The sequence below is a fragment of the Mirounga angustirostris genome, unplaced genomic scaffold, assembly GCF_029215605.1.
Source record: "Mirounga angustirostris isolate CCGP_5_RB_7025 unplaced genomic scaffold, mMirAng1.0.hap1 SCAF_6, whole genome shotgun sequence".
NCBI lineage: Eukaryota > Metazoa > Chordata > Mammalia > Carnivora > Phocidae > Mirounga > Mirounga angustirostris.
The window spans coordinates 63638880-63661013 of NW_026991714.1; the positions used below are offsets into that span (position 1 = coordinate 63638880).

The following is a 22134-nucleotide window of genomic DNA, read 5'->3' on the forward strand; positions in this document are numbered from 1 at the left end:
GAGGAATGGGTCTGTTTTCATATGCACACATACACCAAATGTAAATGCATGTTGGCTTAGGTGGGAAAAAAATCACTCTAAAGGTCGAAAAAGGAATTATATTATGTTGAAGTGCTTGAATATTAATATGTCAGTAAGTTAATAAGTATTCTTTCATCAGTGTTTAATAAATTTATAGGAAAATATGGGCAACTTCTGTGCCCTTTGAGATAACTAATCTCAAATGCATATAAATACACTTCAGAAAAGAGTGTTTCCAAATAAACTGGGGAGTTATAAGACTGAAATTTTTAAAAATGGGGTGGGGGTTACTTGGGGGAGATGATAATGCTGGGAGGCGCAGAGGCCTGGGAGAGCTGACGTTCCTTGTACACACTGATAAGAATGGGTGCAGGAGCCTGTTTTAGCCTCACTTCAAAGATGTGAAAGCTAAGGCTATCCAAGATTCAGTTTTACCATGCAGCGAGGCAAATAATGGTTTGCGATGTAACGCTTACATTCTGTGATCAGCTACATAGATGGAATAACGTGTGTGTACAAAGCATTAGGTAAGGATCTTGAATAAAATCCCATCGATGTTTTTCCTATGCTTAAAAAATATTCATCTCAAGTGGCTTTAAGAAGCAATGTAATTCCCACTAAAAGAACAAGAGTTCTTTGAAGAAACGGTTGATGACAGGTCTGGTTGATTACAGGTCTGGGGCAGGGAATGTACACAGAAGTGTACTGAGCGTAAAAAGAATGACTATAATTAATTGTAACACATTAGATACATACATGCATAAAGTCATATCAATAGAGATCTGTTAAAGGGGAGGACCAAAGCCAGCTAATAAACAGAGATGGACTGACAAAATAAGAAAACCACCATTTGACAACCTCCAATGTAATCATCAGTTCAAGGCAGGATCATCAAAAAAAAAAGCCAAAACCATTAGGTGAACAGATTTTGGGGATATTTGCATGGATTTTTAATTGCAAAAAGGGAAGTGAATCTTTACAATGTCACTGTCTTAACCGAGGGGCCAAAATTAGCATAACTAATAGTGGGACCATCTGACATAGGAGCCTCCTGAGGTGATGCAATTTGAAATACAAAATATCATCTAGAAATATTCTTATCAAAAATGTTTAACTTGAGGGGCGCCTGGGTGGCTCAGTTGTTGAGCGTCTGCCTTCAGCTCAGGTCGTGATCCCAGGGTCCTCGGATGGAGTCCTGCATCGGGCTCCCTGCTGGGCGGGAAGCCTGCTTCTCCCTCTCCCACTTCCCCTGCTTGTGTTCCCCTCTCGCTATGTATCTCTCTGTCAAATAAATAAATAAAATTGTTTAACTTGAATTTTATCAGGCTACTAGACCGTGCATGTCAATAGGAATATAATGTGAGCCACGTCTGTAATATTAAATTTTATACTAGCCACATGAAGTAAAAAACAAACCAAAAACCCACAGGTGAAATTTATTTAATATACTTAATTTAGCCCCAATATAAAAAATATTAGTATTTCAACATGTAATCAATATAAAAAATTAATATTTTACTTTTTTTTTTGTAGTGAGTCTTCAAAATCCAGTGCATGTTTTACACTTAAAGCACATTTCAATTCAGATGCTAAATTTTCATTGTAAATATTTGATCTGTATTGAGATTTCATAAAATTTACCACTGAAAAAGTAGATTTGCATACCTAAGTTTTTCTAAACACACTTAAAATTTTTCCAATAAGGAAATTGAGCATGAATTTTAAATTTTAATTCAAATTATTTCCAGTGAAATTAAATTAAAATTTAGCCTCTCAGTTGCATTGGCCACACATATTTCAAGTGTACAACAACCACCTGAAGCTGGTGGCCACCATACTGGATGGCGCAACCCTAGGCTTCACTTCCAGTTTATAGAAAATAAAGGGGATAGTAAACCCACAAGTTAAATGATACGAAGAGATAACCCAGAATGTGGGACATTCTGCAAAACAATTCTCTTATTAGAGTTTCCAAAAATTCAATGTCATAAGAAAAAATAAGATGGGGAGATTGTCCTAGACAAAGACTAAAGATACATAACAATCAAATGCAGTACTGGATGCTTGTTTGAAAACAAAAACAAAAGCATTGGAAATCAAGAAAACAATTGGGAAAAACTTCTCTAAACAACTGGGGAACTTTGAATACGTGCTACATTCTTTTTTTTTTTAAGTTTTTTTTTTTTTTTTTAATTTGACAGACATGACAGAGAGAGAGCACAAGCACAAGCGGGGCAGTGGCAAGCAGAAAGAGAAGCGGGCAGAAGGAGGCTCCCTGCAGAGAACCCAATGCGGGACTCGATCCCAGGACCCTGGGATCATGACCTGAGCCAAAGGCAGACGCTTAACCGACTGAGCCACCCAGGTGTCCCTATGTACTACATTCTACATGAATTAGGAATTATTGCTTATTTTCCCTGGGTGTGAAAATGGCATTATGATTATGTAGGAGATTATCTGTAGGAAAGATAATGATTCTAGTGGGAGAATAATTCTAGAAATGCAACTTTATCTAAACATCAAAGTTGACAGGAGAAAAAATATTTGGGGGCATGATGATCCCCAAATGTTTTATCTTCTAGGCAACCTTTTTCCAGGAAGCCATTAGAGGATAGAGTCCTCCAAAATGAGTAAGCCAACAAAGAGGAAGATGAGGAATTGAGGAGGCAGGTGATCACAGACAAGAGGTGATGAGAGTCTCCAGGATGATGGCTGGGCATCAGTCTGAGAAAGGAACCATTCTGAACTGGATCACGAAGAGGAAAGCTCCAGGAGAGATGTCTTCAAAACAAAACAAAACAAAACAAAACAAAAAAACCCTGACAGGCAGATTATACAATGTGTTTGACTACATGGTAGGAATTTTATCACTCTGTAGGATAATTCTGAGAGAAAAGTTAGTGATGGGTGCATTCAATGGTGTATTGGTAAACCATCTCTCTGAAGAGAAAGAAAGAAAAAAGCCATGATTTGTAGCATTTGTTGATTTTCATGGCATAAATACTTCCATTATAGCTTATTTTAAGCTACCAACACAAAGTCACTGAACAGAGTTGACAAGAGATGCCCACCATCAGCTCTCAAGAGCCATTACGAAAAAGAAATGAGCATATAATATTCATTTGTCCCAAGGACCAAATGAGTATTATATGCTTAAATTCAGGTCATTTCTTATGCAGAAAAGAGCCAGTAAGACCTAGCTCCAACAAAATTAAGCAAATAAACAAATTAAGCAATTATTAACTCCAAAAAAATAAAAATAAAAATTTTCACAAGAAATGGAATCCTAGTACTCTACACGGCTCAGCCGTAGCAATGCCTACACTGAATGCTGGTTTAACACTGTTAAAATGTGATGCACCCATGTTGAGAGGATGCGGGGAAAGGGGTGGAAAAGAGAGCCAAATTGTCATTTTTTTTTTTTTAAGATTTTATTTATTTATTTATTCATTAGAGACAGAGAGAGAGGCAGAGGGAGAAGCAGGCTCCCAAGGAGCAGGAAGCCCGATGCGGGACTCGATCCCAGGACCCTGAGATCATGACCTGAGCCGAAGGCAGACGCTTAACCATCTGAGCCACCCAGTCGCCCCCCAAATTGTCATTATTAATAGACAATGCCTAAAATTGAAAAATCAACGAATAAGAGAATGAGCATTTTATTTAAAAATATGAAAGTAAACTACCAGAATAAAGGGCCGAAAGAGATCCAAGTCGCCGTCTGTGGGGGGCAGAACTCCAAAGTAAAGTGAGGCAACTGCACTTCTGAGTCCATTCAGCTTAAACACGCTCGCGTGCACACATGCACACACGCATACACACATGCACACACGCATACACAAATAGGAAAGACGAGGAGGAAAATTCCGACTTCTGGTTATAGAGGTCTGACAACACAACTTTTTTTTTTTTAAGGTTTTATTTATTTATTCATGAGAGTCAGAGAGAGAGAGAGAGAGAGAGAGAGAGGCAGAGGCAGAGGGAGAAGCAGGCTCCCCGCTGAGCAGGGAGCCTGATGTGGGACTCGATCCCAGGACCCTGGGATCGTGACCTGAGCCGAAGGCAGACGCTTAACCATCTGAGCCACCCAGGCGCCCTGACAACACAACTTTTTACCACTCCTTTTTCCAAAACCTATTGAAATGAAAAAAGGAATATAAAAATAAACCAATACCTCTGCTGGAGAGATAGAATGCACTAGCAGCGAACCAGGACCATAGCAATTTCCTGATAATACAGAGGAGCTGGGATCAGATTATTAAACCCAGTACACTAGATTTAAAAACAACCCCACACAAGCCTAAGAGAGAACCTCAAAAGGTGAGTTTGGCCAGCACAGCCCTGCCAAACTCCTAAAATGATATTCCCAATTTCCTCCCACCAGCAGATGACTATCGCTCTCTAGGATGGGATTACTGATACTGGACACTCTCTCCCAGCTGAGAAAATGAAAGCACAGACTCTGGGCAGTGAGCCAGAGGATTTATAGCCACCACGAGGGAAGAACAGGTAGAGAAGAGTTTTTCCGGTTCCACTCCACCCACGATGCTAAAGTACCACCCCATTCAGGGCACTATCCACTGCCAAACAAACAGGGAGTCTTACAACAGACTGCCTGTTGACAGAGCAAAGCACCGTGGTGGGAAGAAGGCTGAACAGGTCCAGTATCATGGTTCCTTGTATCATGATTCCTTGCCATCACTGTTATCCTGAAGAGTCACTTTCCTCTTTACTTCTTGCTTCTGAAACCCCCAGAACTGTCCTGGATGCTGTCCTTTTCAAGACCTGGCTCTTCAACTTTTTATCATTTCAGTGAGTTTCTCCACATCTTCCCAGTACATTTCTTGTTTAAGCTAATTAGAGTCTGTTGCTGGCAATGAAAAAACCCTTACCATACAAAAAGATGGTTGAATGATAATAAGCTTAATTTTACACTATTAATAATTTCTATATGCATATATTTATACTATATCCATTATACTATTATAATTAATGACCTTAACTTAATACTAATATAGAGAACACACTGTTTTCAAATACCTATGGGACATGTACAAAACGATCTCTTAGGTAACACACACATACACAAATCAATAAATTACAAAAAGTAGAAATACATGTGCCACAGTGTAAAACCAAAAAACAAAATTCCAAAACCATATCCACACTTAGTTACTTGGAAAGAAAAGCTGAAACTATTAAAATTTTAAGAAAAAAGGGTAATAGGAACATTGCCTGTCAAAATCTAGGACATAACATGGGATAAAATGATTCTCAGAGGAAATTTTATAACCTTAAATACATTCATTTGAAACCAAGAAAGATGGAGAATAAGTGAACTAAGGAGCTAATTCAAAAAGCTAGAAAAAAGATAACAAAATAATTTTTTTAAAAGATTTTATTTATTTGTCAGAGAGAACACAAGCAGGGGGAAAAGCAGACTCCCCACTGAGCAGGGAGCCCAATGTGGGACTCAATTCCAGGACCCCGGGATCATGACCTGAGCCAAAGGCAGATGCTTAACCGACTGGGCCACCCAGGCGTCCCACAAAATAAAATTTTTAAAGAACAAGATACGAGGTAAATAGAAAAAATGTAAAATAAAAAATAAAATGGATAAAATAAATAATCTTGGTCAATAATGCCAAAAGTTGGTCTTTTAAGAAGTAAGACATAAATGATTAAAATTACTAATGAGGGGCGCCTGGGTGGCTCAGTCTTTAAGCGGCTGCCTTCTGCTCAGGTTATGATCCCGGGGTCCTGGGATTGAGCCCCATATCGGGCTCCCTGCTCTGCAGGAAGCCTGCTTCTCCCCCTCCCACTCCCCCTGCTTGTATTCCCTCTCTCACTGTGTCTCTCTGTCAAATAAATAAAATCTTTAAAAAAAGTAAATAAATAAAATTATTAATGAGAAAGGGAGCATATGAAGATAATTTCAAAATTATCAGAGCATTTTTAATTATGGGAGTCAAGATGATGCAGGAGAGCTAGTTTCTTGTCTCACGGAGTCGAAGAATGAATCTCGCAGACAATGGAGAGTGAGTAAAGCAATAGAAGTTTATTAAGTGAAGATACAGAAAAAGCTCTCAAGAGTGAGAGGGGTCCCCACAGGGTTGCCAACGAGGGCCTTTAGGATTGGTCTTTTATAGAAAGCTAACCAGGGAACTTAAATCCTTTTAACAATCTCTATTGATAACACCTTCAATGGTTTACTTCCTTTTTAGGGTCTGGTTATTCTTTGTTGGTCACAGGTGATTATCATAAAGACACCTACCCCACACACCTAGGCCAGGGTGGTCCGCCCTAGGGTAGGGTGGTCAGATTTGTCCCCATATCTCTGGTTTCCCCACACCTCCACGTTTTGGGATTTCTGTGAGCCTGATCACATAGCCCCCTATCTATCTCTCCCTACCTAGCCTGCCTGTCCCTTACTCAGAGGTTTACAAGCAAGACACAAAATGAAAAGTCATAAAAAAAAGTTGACAGATTAGACTCCATTTTTTAAAAAGTTAAAAAGAAAGTCTCTATAAACAAAATTAACAAATGAAATAGAAATAACTGTTATGAGTTAAAAGCCTAAACTGTAAAGAGCTGCTATAAACTAATAAGGAAATCACATACACAATCAATATCTTTAATGCACAAAACTGATACACAAATTCTTGGAAAAAGAATGACCAATCAACATTTGTAAGAACGTCACCCATACTAGTAATCAGTGAAGTTTAAAGCAGTTAAGATTGCACTTTTCACCCATCAGATCAGCAGAAATTTTATTTTTAAAGATTTTATTTATTTGACAGAGAAAGACACAGCAAGAGAGGGAACACAAGCAAGGAGTGGGAGAGGGAGAAGCAGGCCTCCCTTGGAGCAGGGAGCCTGATGTGGGGCTCGATCCCAGGACCCTGGGATCATGACCCGAGCAGAAGGCAGCTGCTTAACCACTGAGCCACCCAGGCACCCTCCGCAGAAATTTTAAAACATAACAAGCAGTGTTAAAAAGGTTAAAAGAGGAAACAGGCACTCTCATACCCTCTCACTGGGAATGTAAATTGGTAGTATTTTGGAGGACCATTTAGCAGTAGGTATTCAATTTTTTTTTTTTTTAAGATTTTATTTATTTATTTGACAGAGAGAGAGATAGCGAGAGCAGGAACACAAGCAGGGGGGGTGGAAGAGAAGCAGGCTTCCCGCCAAGCAGGGAGCCCGATGTGGGACTCGATCCCAGGACCCTGGGATCATGACCTGAGCCGAAGGCAGAGGCTTAATGACTGAGCCACCCAGACGCCCAGTATTCAATTTTTTAATGTGATCCCTTGGATCAGGCCACTTCCAGAAATCCATCCTACAGAAATATTCGAACATGTGCACAGAGATAGAAGCCTAAAGATGCTTCTAAAGATTTGGGGGAGGGGGGGGACGGGATTAGTGGAAAAAAAAAAAAAAACACGGAAATTTTCCGTATGTCAGTCAGAAGGAAGATGAGGTTTGATGAAGGCCTGATGATCGGCCTTTAAAATGAGTAAGAAAATCTACAGGTACTTGCATGAAAATATTGCCAACGGTGTTAAATGGTAAAAAGTACTGAATGCAAATCACATAGTGCATAATTAGACATGTGTATCATAGACAGACATATACGTACGCATGAAGAGGGGCAGATATGGCATGGAGAGACTTCCGCTTTTTAATCCTAAATACCAACATTGTTTCAGTGAAGAAAAAAGGAGAAAAAAGAACAGTCTGGAAAAAGACACATCAAAACTGGTGAGTGTACCTTAGGGGACAAGGGAGGGATCAGAGTGGAAAACATGTTTTACTTTCCATTCTCTGTAAACTGTGAAAAACAAACATGCAAGTATTACGCGATTTTGTGAAAATAAAACTTTTAATAGAAATAACATAAAAATACTTTCAATGACAATGAGTTTACAATTTTTACAAACACAGGTTTACAATCTTCAAAGGCACAATAAGAAACAAAACAGGATGATTTATGTGTGTCACCTGGTACTTTTCCAGTTCTCCTTCCTTTACAACGTGATTAGGAACTACTGCACAAGAACTCCTCCCTCCTTTATGGAATATCACCTTCCAGACCCAGAGCTCAAAGCACCGTAGCGCGGGAGTGCCGGGGAGAACGCCCCCTCCCCCGAGCGGGATCGCAGGGGTGGGTGCCTCTTCCTCCGGGCCCTAGGACGTGCAACAGCAGTCTGTGCGAACCGTCCGAGCTCCCCCGAGCAACTCACTCGGCAAACCCGATCGTCAGCCACGCTCGAGCCCTCCACCGTGCACCGCACCCGGACGGCAGAAAGGTGCCAGGTGAAGGCGAGGTCGCGAGCCGGAACCAGGCGACCGGGACTGCCACATGGCCGCCGCGCACGCCGCGTAGACGCAAGCCGAGGCGCGCACCGGGAAGGGCACAAAGGCTGGCCGTGCGACATAAGGTGCAGAGGACGGGAGGCGAGCGGCCACGGCGGGGCACTCACCAGAGGGTGGACAAAAGGCACGGGCAAGGGCCCCCGCCCGGCCTCTTCCGCCCCGGACCCCCTGTCCGCACCCTCCCTCCCACCCCGCTCGGGCCCGCACGCCCTGACGCACGTCCGCCCACGAGCGCTCCCTCCATTTTGTCCCCAGTCTCCTTCGGGCGAGCGGGGCGGCGCTATTTTTAAAACCGCTAAGTCATGGACCGAAAAGGGGAGGCGGCGAGGCGGGCGCGGGACCACGAAGTGCACGGGGCTGGCGCTCGGGGTTACTCGGCTGCCGGCGCCAGGTGGAGCTGCAGGAGGCACCCAGGGCTCGTCCTGGGGCCGGAAGGACAAAGGACACACAGGGGCCGCGGGCCGCGAGGGAGCGCAGGCCAACTTCCGGGGCGGTGGGCCAGGGCTCGCGGCGGGCTGAGCCGCCGACCCGGCCGCCGGGCCCGCGCGCAGGACAAAGCGGCGGCGGCGCGCCCGCTCCCCCCGCCACGGCCGCGGTCGCGGCCCCGCCCCGTGCGCGCGCCCGGGCGTTCAGGCACGCGGGCGCGAGCCCGCGGTCGACGGTTAGAAATGGCGGTTGGGGCGGAAGGAGGGGGCTGGGGCGGGAAACGGCGCAGGCTCGAGGCGCCAGGGCGCTGTCCCGCCCCCGCCCCGTCGAGGGTCCTGGTGCGGGGTGTTTCACGAGCCGTCTTCCTCTTTCTGCCCCGGTCCCCCGAGCTGCGGAGAGCCCGTTGTGGAGAAGGCGGCAAAGCCGTTAGTTTGAACAAAGGAGATGGCCCCGCAGTCCAGGCTACGGCCCAGCCCGGCCACTGCGGAGACGCAGACACGTTCCCTAAAATGGCGGCCGGCGCACGGGGGCGGGGCTGGCGGGGCTTCCGCTCGCCGCGCGGACGGGGCGGGGCCGCAGGCACCCATCAGAGCCCATGGCCGCTGCGCCGGAGCCCGGCGAGCCCGCCAAGGGGAAGGTAACGGGGCGGCGGGGCGCTCGGGCCGGGGGCGGGCGGCGGGCTGCAGACCTCGGGCCGAGGCCGCGTCCCTGGCTTCTCCGGCGTCGCGGGCTCCAGGCAGTTCCCGTCCCCCAGACCCGACACGCTTTAGGTCCCTCGCCGGGACTAGGGGGAGGAGGGGACTGAGCCCCGGGCAGGAGAGCTGTGCGCTGAAGGGCTGGTGCCGGTGAAGCGTGGTCTCCGAGCTCCCCGAGGACAGGCTGATGCGGTATCCTTGTCAGCACTTAACACCCGAGGGACGCAGAAGTGCTGCCGAGCGGTGAAAACGTGGTTCGGTTCGGGGAGTGCATATCCAGAGCGGGAGGAGCGGATGTAAAGGCCGAGGTTTTTCCCTTTCGTGTGCGCTAACCTGTAAACCGCACCATTTCACCTCTGCGTAAGATCCAGTCGTCACAGCCCGTTGCTCCCGGATAAAACCCGAATTCCTTGGCCTGGACGATAAAGCCTTTCACCTAGCCCCTGTCAGCCTGTGTCCGGCTCTTCTACTCTGTAGAGGCTCTGGAGACGGTGGGCAACGAAGGGAGGGCGGTTTCTCCTAGGGGCCCCCTGACTCCCCAGAGTAGACTGTTCCCTCTCCTCCCCGGCGCCTTCTACAGCTGCATCATTCCAGCAAGTTCCCGATTTCTGTCTTCTGCCCCTTGGGCTCCTTAAGGGAACCCAATTTATAACCTCAGTGCTGAACAAGTAACAGATGTTCAGAAAATAGAAGAAAACAGTTTTCAGTAGTAACCTTATAGAGATATTAACATTGATTGGATCAGTGATGAACATCCAACTATTTACTCAAGACCCACTGTGTGCCGGAATGCTCCTAATACACAGTTTTAGGATATGCTCTGTTCAGCTTGGAAATTTTCCTACTCATTCAGAGTTACTGCTTCTCAGAGGACTTTTCCACTTAAATTTGGCCAAGATCAAATGGTTAATATGAACAAATACTGGATAAGTTATCTCCAGATTTAATATCAAAACACATTGTGTCAGTTCCGACACTTACTGGTGCCTTTTGTTTTTAATGACTCATATACTACTTGGAATATGCTTAATGTAACCAAGTGTACCCTTATCTTAAAATTGTCTATTTCAAGAGGCACCATAACTATATAAACACGGGGAGGTTAAACGGGGCTTTTATCTCTCTTGTATCTGATTGTCAACTTTGATAGGAGATAACTGCCGTCATTTAAGGGTCAGAAGTATGGTTTAGCCGTTGGAAATTTTTTAAAAATCGAATGAAATAATAATATTGACTTATTTGGTCCATCATGAGTAAAACAAAATACTGTAGTTGGTGAAATGGATAGGTACAAGCCCTAAAACTGAGCGCTACCAGATTGGCGAGGTTAAAAAACAAAACAAAAAAAGCTTGTAAACATACTGCTCATGAAATACTAGTATTTATCAAACCTCACCAAGGGATTATAAAATTTATATAACATAAGCTATCACTGAATTAGTAGCCCAGGGTAATGTCAGAAAAGGAAGCCTGCAGTTTTTAAAGAATTTTTCAGTGATCATTCCGGTGCAAACCAGGGATTATTAGCATCAGCAAACCTAAGGTAAAAATGGAAGTTATCAAGCTGATAGAACTAACCCTTAAAAACTCTTTGCTCCCATTCTTTGCTCTCCAGGAAACTTTAAAATATGAAATTTGGTACATGCCTACCAGGAAAGTGCTGTAGGTAAATTTTACATTTATTAATAAATCCATTCAAAAAAGTAGAGTATCTAATGAGTATGAGGCACTAAACTAGGAGCTAAAGATACAGCCTTGATCAAAACAGGCAAAATATTCCTTGTGGAACTCACATTCTACTGCAGGAATCAAACAGGGAATGAGAATTTCATTTACTGAGCCAACCAGGCAGAGATCCTGGAGAAAGGCAGGATGTGCTAGGTAGTAACCATCAACCAACTTGCCAGAGGAGAAACCACTGTTCCTAGACTAGAGGACAAGAGAAAAAAAATACGAAACGAGGGTGGGTGCCAGGTTGTGCAGGGCCTTCCCAACAGCTGTAAGGCATGGAGGGTTTTCAAAGGACAATGATCTAGTTATCTGAGTGGGATCAAGAGCTTTTAAGATCTATGAGAGATGATGGTAGCCTGGAAGTAGTAGCAGCGGAAGTGAGAAGTGTTTTAGTTCAAGATGTATTTGGTTTAGGTGTATCCCAGACTTGCTGATGCACTGGACATGGGTTTGATGAAGAAAGCAAGGATGACTCCTAAGTTTTTGGTCTGCAAATTGGTTGAGTAGTGATGCCTGAAAAATAATTCTAATCAAGGCGCTTTTTTGACGTACAAAAGGTGTCGCTAGACTGATGAATTAGGAGACAAAAGCTTGGGAGAGGTTAGGTGTGATTTGCAAATTTGGGAGGCATCATCATGTAAATGGCATTTAATTGAAAGCCTACATTTCTGAGTGGGCAAGGGTAACTCTTCAACCTGAGAGGTCATCAGAGGAGGGAACAGCTGCAAAACTGCCAGGAATGGCCAGTGAGGTGGAAAACCAGGAAGCCTCGTCCTCTTTGAAGCCAAGAAAATGTTTCAAAAACATGATTATCTGTGCCATGTGTGCTAATGGAAAGTATGGTGGATTTTACACTGTCTCGACCAAGCTGCTGCAGTGGTGTAGGGATGAATGCTCTTTGAAGGGACTTCAACGAAGGAGAGGCTTGTAACACGTAGGTTAACTTTAGTTTTGCAGTTTAAGGGAGCAGAGAAGTGGGATAGTGGCTTAGGAGGTTTGTGGAGGGAAGGAGTGTTAAGCGAGTAGTTTTGTTTTTATTTATACTGGAGAGGAAAAATAATAGTGCAAATGAGGAAAGGAGTAACTAGAAACAAACTCCTCCAGGGGAATCAACTGCAGTTAGGACTAGGTTTAAATAGAAGAGCTGGGGGCGCCTGGGTGGCTCAGTCAGTCAGCATCTGCCTTCAGCTCAGATCATGAACCCAGGATTCTGGGATCGAGCCCCGTGTCGGGCTCCCTGCTGCTCCTCCCTCTGCCCACCGCGTGCTCGCTCGGTCAAATAAAATTTTAAAAAAATAAATAGGAAGAGGGCCAAGGGCACCTGGGTGGCTCAGTCGTGTAAGCGTCTGCCTTCAGCTTAGGTCATGATCTCGGGGTCCTGGGATCAAGCCCCGCACTGGGCTCCCCGCTTAGAGGAGTCTTCTCTCCCCCGCCTCCACTCATGCTCTCTCTCAAAATCTTAAAAAAAAGGGGGGGGCGCCAGTTGGCCCTGTGCACCAAGAGCAAAGACTATGAACACTAATGCAGAGACGTTTGGCAGTGGGAAATGGGGTGGCTCTAAATCAGTCTATTTTCTTAAATTATTAAACTGGTATTCCAGCTTAGAAATCTTTTGAGCATCTTAATCAGGGTGAGCTGGGACAGCTGCCTTTCTAAATCTAAGCTTAAAAATTTCATGGGTTGCCTGGCTGACTCAGTTGGCAGAGCGTGGGACTCTTGATCTTGGGGTTGTGAGTTTGAGCCCCATGTTGGGTGTAGTTTACATTTTTAAAAAATCTTAATTTTTAGTTAACAAGTCTAAAATTTCCTTAGTTTAAGCCTTAAGCTTGTTAACGGCAGAAGTTAAACATATAAGGTTGCAGATTACGTAGGGAATAAAAATGTGAAATGCTTGAACGTCATAAATGGAAGTACTTAAAAGGGATTTATGGCTTGAACTCTTAATTTCTGAGTCTTACAATTCAGTGTACTTTCTAATATTATATGTGCTTAAGACTGGTTCTTCGTTAGTTTTCCTGTACTTGCTTTTAAGTAATCTGTAAACTCCCAACTTTACCAGGAGGCTGAGAATTCTCTACTAGTGAAGGGAAGAGTATGCTCTTAGTCGGTGCATTCCTACTGGTTTTTTTTTTTTAAGATTTTGAGACAGAGACAGCATAAGAGGGTCAGGGGGAGAAGCAGGCTCCCCGCTGAGCAGAACCCGATGTGGGATTTGATCCCAGGACCCTGGGACCATGATCTGAGCCGAAGGCAGTTGCTTAACCAACTGAGCTACCCAGGCGCCTCCCACCCCCAGTCTTGATACGAATTGCAGATACACGGTCATGTACTTAGTCCTGCCCCCCCAACCCCAAATGTGTGACCTTTGGAAAATGTCTCCCCCGAGCCCTGGTTTTCTCATTTATGAACAAACCAAAGGGTTAAGTGACAGTGGAAAGAACAGGTTTTGGGGGTTCCGGCTAACCTGCACTTGCTCAGAGGTGTTCTCACATGAGAGGCTGAGAGTGGAGAACAAGGGATGTAATGGGTCTGGCACGAACAGCCTCCCCCTCCCCCCCCCGCCCCGCCACCTCTAAATCAGGAAATTGTTTAATTAGACCAGTGTTGGTTACTCAAGTTCAGCACTGCTGACACAAGACCAGTTTTGTTGGATGCGGTGCTGATAAATGTAATGGAGAATGTTTGGCAGCAGCATCCTTGCCTGTATCCACATGTTGGGTTTTAAAAGGTTCCGTTTTAAAAAGCGTATGTAACTTCTGTTAAGGCATTTTTTTCCTTAAAAAGCGATTTTTTTTTTTTTTTAAAGATTTTAGCGCGCACAGGGTTAAGGGGCAGAGGGAGGGAGGATCTCAAGCGGACTGCCTTCTCGGCCACAGAGCCGGACTTGGGGCTCCAGCACAGGACCCTGAGATCATGACAGAAGAGTCAGACGCTTAACCTACTATGCCCCCCCAGACACCCCACAATAAGCTGATTATTTTTTAACACCTTTAAAAAACTAAATTTAAAGATTCTGACTGGGGGGGAGGGACAGGCAGACTCCATGCTGAGCACATAGCTGGAGATCCTGAGATCACGACCTGAGCCAAAAAATAGAGGCTTAGCAGACTGAGCCACCCAGGCACCCCAAACATTTTAAGATTTTATTTGACAGAGACACAGCGAGAAAGGGAACACAAGCAGGGGGAGTGGGAAAGGGAGAAGCAGGCTTCCCACTGAGCAGGGCTCGATCCAGGACCCTGGGATCATGACCTGAGCCGAAGGCAGACACTCAACTAAGCCACCCAGGCGCCCCGAAACATTTTTCTGAACAGTATCTAAAACCTGTTTCCTCAATCTGATAGGTTCGTGGGGGGGGGGGGGGGAAGCCCTCAAATTTTCTAAATGTAGATCCCCATGGCCCGTCCCAGACCCGAGTCAGAATCTGAGGGGGTAGATTTGAAAACCTCCAAACTGAGAAAGATGGTCTCCTAGCTGACTTGAGCAGCACTGTTTCATTATTTGGCAAGTATATTTTCTACTTTGTAAAGAACTGAGGTTAATAGCATTTTGTCCAAGTGCCCCACAAATGTCTGCAGATTCGGGGATATCCTGGAGTCACACTAGGACTCCGTTATGGAAGGGAATCCACACAAAAAAGCCATGGTGTGAGGTGTGCGGTGGCCAGCCCAGTAGTTCCTTATTCTACTTAATGACCCCCTGCCCAATGACCCCCTGCCCAAATGTGAAAGCCATCAGGACTGCCTACCCTGCGGTGGAACTGCCTATCCTGCCGGTGGAAGGTGTTGCTCTCACTTGCTTTTAGACCTCAAATGGGCACTAGTCATCACCTCCAGCCTTCCCCTAGGAAAGTAGGCTGCTCTGAAGGTGGGTGCATTAGCCCTGGACTGGAATGTGGAGTCCAGCTGTCCACTGAGTGGCTCACAACCCTCCCGCCTGCCAGGACTATGTTCAGCTTGGCTTTTGAGCTGATTGTTTCTTGCCTAGAAGCATAATTAAATCCCCCTGTTACTAAGATTTGTGAAGAGCTTTTATAGCTATGTCCACCAAGTAATGTTAGGGATGGGGGGGGCGGGGAGGGGAACAAGGAAGAGACAAAAGTTAAAAAAAAAAGGGGGGAGGGATAGAATAATCAAGAGAATACAATCTTTGCTTTATTATGGACCAAATCACACTTTGTCTTTTCCGGCAGCAGTTTGAGCCAAAAATTACTAACACAAATACAATCAGGAACACCCTTCTTAAAACCCATCACCGGGCTAACCAGTCCCCCCTCCCATCTCCCCTTTTACTTTCTAAGTGTCCCCTCATCCTATACAATCCTCCCGTTTCAGCAAGGTTGCCTTCATGCTATATTACTATTCATTGAAACCTTTAAATGGACAAGTTGGCTTCCTTTTTTAAAAAAGCTACATTACTGAAAACTTGCATTTAATCAAGTTTTAAGAAAGTCTAAGTTTTCTAAGTCCTTTATTAATAGGAATGCCAGTGAAACAAGTGTGACTATAAAAAAATGTGTCCTGTCCTCCCAGACCCCTAAAACAGAGTTCCATTTGACATTCACATTAAAACATGTGAAGCTTAAGCTGGCAGTACCTTTTTTTAAATCAGGAAAATCAAGTCCATGAATCCCACGAAGACTGCAGTGAAAGAATGTAAGCATCATTCGTTTTAGCACTTGAAGGAACTTAAATTACCACCTAGCCCAATGCCTTTTCATTACAGATGGAGGGCTATGGAGATTAAAAAAATACATATCCTACAAGTGATCCCAGTTAGTGGCAGAGCAGACACAAAAACCCAACTCTGGATTTCCAGCTTTTCCCGTCACACCTACCCTACCCCCCCTAGGTGTAGCTGCCATGTATCAACAAAGAATCAAATCAAGTGCAATTTCTTATCACCGTTAAGGAAACAGACCAGAGAGATTGCACACATTTTTAATACCAATAAAATCTGAAGTCAAACTATACTATTACAAGCAAACATGGTTAGTATAGTTCTTTTCCCCTTCTATGCTTCCCAAATTGGAAGAACTGTGGTGCTTAATTTCAGTGATAGCCAGATTTCCAAGATCATTTCAATACAGATGTTTAAAGGGCTCATAAAATGGCATATGCTGTTACTCCCAGACCAATTAGTAAATTGCAGTATTAACACCATAATTTAATTGGTTTAGGTTTAAACTGCCCTGCTGTTATGGGGTTTTCTGGTCAGAGTCTCAAGGTTTCCCATTTAGATACAGATTGTAGGCCAAAGCCAGATGACCAAAGATGGTAAACAGATTTATGGCTACCACCTAGCATATACTCTTTGCCACACCACCCTGAAATTAAATATTTCCTTATTCTTTTCATTTTATCCTAGCCCTTTAAACTCCTAGGAATTTTAGATGTTGAAAACATTCCCTGTGCACGGGATTCGATATTGTATGGTTCATTAGGATCTGTTGTGGCTGGCCTTGGACATTTTTTGCTAACTAGTGAGTATCTGTTTTTCTCTATGTATGATGAACATTTTCTAAATGGACTGTATGATGAACATTTTCTAAATGGACTAATATGTAATGTAGAATTTAATTACAGTGGTTATGCTTTTTGACAGGTAGGATTAGAAGATCATGTGACGTTGGAGTAGGAGGATTTATCCTGGTGACTTTAGGATGCTGGTACGTGTACTAATTCAAGAAGTTCCAGGATCATGATAGATTGATGTATTTCAAACACATGCTCTTTTCACGCAATCGCTCTCCCACCGCCTGCCCCCCCACCAACAGTGAGGAAGAAACCTCTTTTAAGTATGTCTGTGTAGACACATTGTATACCATTTGTCAAATGAGCAGATGAATGCATGGAATTTCATCAATACCAAGTTATGACTTCTACTTTATTTAGGAAGGCCTCAACCCTGATGCTCTTTCTTGCTCGTTGACATCACATCTGAAAAGGCTTTTAAGAATGTGTTCACAACTAACAAAACACATGCATGAATCTCCTGTGTTTTCTTGAGCAAAATAAAGCCAGAGCCAGGAGTACACAGTGTATATATGGTTCCACTGGATGAGGTTCTACAAGTAAAACTAAGCTAGAGGTGATTCAAAGCCTCATTTTATGTAAAACCTACCAAATAATTAGGTATTTCTGATACCAAACCACCCCAAAATAGCACTCCAAATTAGAATGGTTGTATTTTCAAAAAATCTTGGGGTAGTCATCTATAAGCATCTTAAATTTTGTTACTACAAATTTCAAACTGGCTTCTAGAGGAAATTTGTATTAAAAATCACTCATTTGTGTTTTTTTATAAGGTTCCATTGTAGGTATAATTATGCGAAGCTAAGAATCCAGGAAAGAACTGCCAGAGATGGAATTAAAAATAAGATTTTGTATGAAAGTACCCACCTTGACCCTGAAAGAAAACAAAGCCCCAGCAAGAACAGCAGCTGAGCGGAATCAAGCTTGAGGATACAACTCTGTGGAGTCAGTGTGAATAAAATGGAGGGCAACTCTATTAAACCTCGTATGTACCATTAGACTTTCAATCAAGTAAATAAAAGATGTGTTGGTTGTAGTTTTGTTTTCTTTTTAAACACTTGTATGAATGTCCACAAGCTTATTCTGGCCCTTGACCTACTGCCAGCAAAGCATCTGGTGCCTTGTCAGACTCAGTGCTTCTGAGAAGAGAGTGTAAATAATGGCATTTCAAGAAACAATCTCTCAGCTGGATTTTCAAACTCACCTTAAAAACAAAAATCACAATTGTATTACTGCACCCTGTTAAAAATGAGGCAATACTTCCTGATTTCTAAAGTCAGTGCTATTTTAAGACATAACACTAATAGATTTTTTGACTTTGCAAATTGCTGTTTTTAAAAATGTCCTCACCACTTGACCCTATTCTTCCATTTCTTACAACAGGTAGGTGATCTACCCGAAAGTAAACCTTGTTTTTAAATGCTCTGAATTTCTTTGGATGTATGCAGTGTTTTAATTTTTTTTAATGGAATTTAAATAGACACATGGTATATATAAGTATTTTCAGAACTTGTTTGATGCAAAACCACCACAGGATCACACAAATACTACATTAATAATGTAAGTCTGTCATTTATAACTCAATCCGCTGCCGTTAAAAGAGGCAAACAAGGCACCCAACCAAACCTATAGCATTTATTCATTCAGGAAAAACACTCTCCCCTTTCCAAAGCAATGAATTTTTTTTTGTTTTAATGTCAACATTACTTCCTAAGAAAAAAATATACCACAAAACACAAGCTAGAGGTGTTCCTGGTTTTGAAATGATAATGAAAAAAGACCACCAGACAGGATTCCGGCATTATTAATGCTCCTATTACTTATCATGGTCAGCCAGAGAAGGTGAAGCTATCCTCAAGTTTTATTGTGTTCTCTTACGACTTTTCAAGGGGTAAGTGGGGAGTGCATGCTCAGTCCCGTTTTCCCTCCCAGGCCCGCCTTTCCTGTAGTTGTCCTTACGAGGGGCACGGCGCATGGGCTGTCGCTGTCAAGCACATGCCCCGAGACGTTTCTATGGATCCTCATCATCTAGTAGCCACCAAAGGTAGGACTTGGACAGTAATCAGGAAAGGTTGTTAGAAAAGAAAAGGCAGTTTCCAAGACCATTCCATCTGTATACTCTACTGACACAGTCAGAGTTGAGTCCAGTCTATGTTACTCAAATTGACCAGTACTTGTATTTTAAGAGGCAACGCCGTATCTGTAAGAGTACGGGGGAATCTGAGGAGTACTCCTCAAACCTGATCTTTAACAAGCTGTTTGTGCAGGCCACTTAGGTTCTCAGCTTCAGTTTACAAATGGATGCAAAGTATAAAATTGGGCAATTGGATTAAGTTAACTGAATTCCCGCCTAGCTCTCCCACACTGTGATTACATCTTACCCTGAGTAAGAGAAACCTCTCTCTCGGCTGGCAAAAATTTCCAAGGCCTTCACCAATAACAAGGTTAGTTCATTTTCACAGCAGAATGACTGCATAAATTGGAGACCTGGATAAAAACAAAGTGGTGACATACTTACTTGGATAAGTTTTAAAATATCATTTAGTAAGTTTATGTGGTTATTAATACCTATTTTCTTCCCCAACTATTAAGAGGTTACAAAATGCGCTAACAGATTACTGGGCTATGGAACACACTCCAGGTCCCTAGGCCAGTGTTGCTGGACACCTCCCAGAAAGCCCCCGAACAGATCTTCATACCTCCACTCGTAGCCTCCAACCTAATCTATTTCCACTCCGCCACCCAACTCCAAGCTCAAACTGTGTGAACTCTGTGCCCATCCCCTCTGCCATGCACCCCCAGCCTCTGCTCAAACTCTCCCATTCCACTTAACAGTGCCTTCCTCCTGCTGCTTCTCCCAGTCCCTTCTCCTGCTCACTAGCCTCTGGGAAGGAGGATCACTTTCTCATTTAGGTTCTCGTGCTACTAGCTGGCATCTTCACTGGTCGCGGACTTGTGCTCCAAGTGGAGCCTAAGTTTCTCATCAAGAACTCTCCGTTTTAAAGCTTTACATTCCCAGCCAAGTGTCTGGCATGAAACCGTCCATGCATGTTTGCTGAACTGTATTACTAAATGTTCACTAGCAAGGAGACAGAGTCCAGGTTCCCCTCATCCAAACATGCTTTCCACATCACAGACCGCAAGAGTAACCTACCTTCTGTGCCCACTTGGGAGCCTCCAGTTGCACTGCTTCTTTCATTGTTCCATTAATTCCAAAACTTCACACTAGGTGATATAGCAGTAGATACCAGCTAAATAGCTGATTAAAATAGAATTGTGGTCATTAGTAGTTTTAAAACTTGTTGTGGCTTTATCGATTATACTTTGTTAAATCTTTCTAGTGCTCTATGCATTTCCCCCTTCCCTCACCCCTCCCTTTTTTCCTTGACTACTTGGCTTTTCCATCACAGTAAAAGGACCTCAGGGAATTTAAAATTAACTAAAGCTTTTCTTTGGACTTGTGATTTATAATGACCGAGTTTGGCAACAAAAAATTTTAACTATTCCTAATACCATCATTTGATTCGCAAGCATCTTTTTAGTCTACGTACCTCTACTCCATCGCTGGTTTCCCTTTGCTTCGATTATATAATGCGAGGAGGTCTATATAATAAATTCAGGATTCCTGTTTATGCACTTTTCAGCAAAGAGCTAGGGATCAAATAGGGTTTGAATCCTTCTATTCCTAGATAAAAATCTGTAGTGGATGGGGGTCAAGGCACCCCTTTAAAATTCATGTTAATATATATATATATATATATGTACTTTACTTGGGTAAACAAAATCTTAAGTAGAAAAGTTAAAGCCATTGCTAGAATTCTGATTTTTAATGGTCCTCTAGAATATTTTTTGGAATCATCTTAAAAGGGTCCATTGGTCATTCAATTAGGACAACATACCAATATCCTCTACCACCCAAATACTGGCATCTTACACAGCTTATTTTATGCAATAAGCTCCATCTTTTTCTCTTAAAATAGTAAGCTTTAGGGACAAAAACTTACTACAAAGGTCTTAAAAAAAGTGTTACATTTTGAAGCTTGTAACATGAGCACTACAGATTGTGTTGCAAGTAGTTTTCAACAACTACATTTGCCTTTCTCTTCAGTTTTCTAGAATGCAGATGATTTCCCCAAGTATTTCTACCTTGACAAAACTACCAGAGACATTATAAGCAGGTAAGAATATGGAAAGGTTTTCTACTGTTCCCCCTTTTTAGAAGTTTAGATCAAGTTAACAAAATCTGTTAAACCACCTTAGATGGCCTGTCCTTAGGAAATCAAAGTAATCTGCAAACACTGGTTTCTTAATGGATCAGTTTCCCTAGAAATGTTTCTTCCCTTTAGACTGTGAGGACAAATCACAGGAAATGAAACCTATGCTTTGCCATCTGAATTCAAAGTTTACTTTTGAAACGATGTTCTTCTAGTTTTAACATTTTTTTTTCCCTCAAATGAACAAAATAGTTATGATTTTTACCTTTTGGTCTGAAACCGAGCGGTCTGCTCTTTCAGAAGCCACTGGATTTTTAGCTGACACAGAACTGTATTCAAATCCTGACAGCTACATTTCAAATCAGTATAGCACCCAGGTCCTCTCATTTCACCAAGATACATTATTCTGGAGTATGTGGTGGGAAGAATAGATTACCTCTAAGCTTCTTACCAAGTCTTTAAATGACTTCAGGGCAATGAGAAATTACATGCTCTGGAGGCACAATCAGAGGTCACACTGAGCCCTTCCTTCTGTCTTTACAATTTAAATTTACTTCCTATAGTTGATTTTTTGGTAATGGAGTCCTGTCTCCTCATTCTCCAAAAGGCTCTCAATCTAGTTTCCAAGTGTTTATAAGCTAGTAAGAAGTATTTGTGCATTTCGCATAGACACAGAAGGCTGGGAAAAACAAGGACATAGGTATCTAAGATTCATTTTTCTGCATTAAAGTATTTAAAGTATTTAAGCTCTGCAAGTGGGAAGTATTAAAATGAGGGTCTCACAAAAAGTTAAAACAAGGAATTTGAACCATTAGAACCTTACAAGGATTCGGCTCCATTTGCATAGTCTTAAACCTAGGCATAGAGGACCGCCAACTGCTTAACATTACACCAACTATTTCACATTTCAGGTATGCAAAGGAAAGTTAGAAAACCTTTTTTCCTGTTTATACAATCTACCCAATCTGGGTTACCACTTATTTCCTTTTCCCATCCTTTTAAAATAAGGGAGTTCTAATTAAGGTGATCCTGGAAGCCCAATATAACAAGTGTTAAATGTACAAGCAGCAATTAATTTGGAATACCTATTGGAATCACTGGAACACATTTAGTTGGGCCCTTTTACTCTTCCAC

The 22134-nt window shown here is 42.9% G+C and overlaps 1 protein-coding gene across 2 annotated transcripts; it reads left to right on the forward strand.

Annotated features, from left to right (window-relative positions):
- Positions 1-9334: 9334 nt before the first annotated feature.
- LOC123846304 (cytochrome c oxidase assembly protein COX20, mitochondrial) lies at positions 9335-17822 on the forward strand. 2 transcript variants are annotated; one of them, XM_045877586.2, is made up of 4 exons: positions 9335-9463; positions 16620-16734; positions 16857-16920; positions 17560-17822. In XM_045877586.2, exons 1-4 carry the CDS (start codon positions 9422-9424, stop codon positions 17696-17698), a joined length of 360 nt encoding a protein of 119 aa, XP_045733542.1. In that variant the 5' UTR covers positions 9335-9421; the 3' UTR covers positions 17699-17822. The 2 variants fall into 2 exon arrangements, with proteins under 2 accessions (XP_045733542.1, XP_045733543.1); XM_045877587.3 differs by lacking the exon at positions 17560-17822 and having other exon boundaries at positions 16861-16901.
- The last annotated feature ends 4312 nt before the right edge of the window (positions 17823-22134 follow it).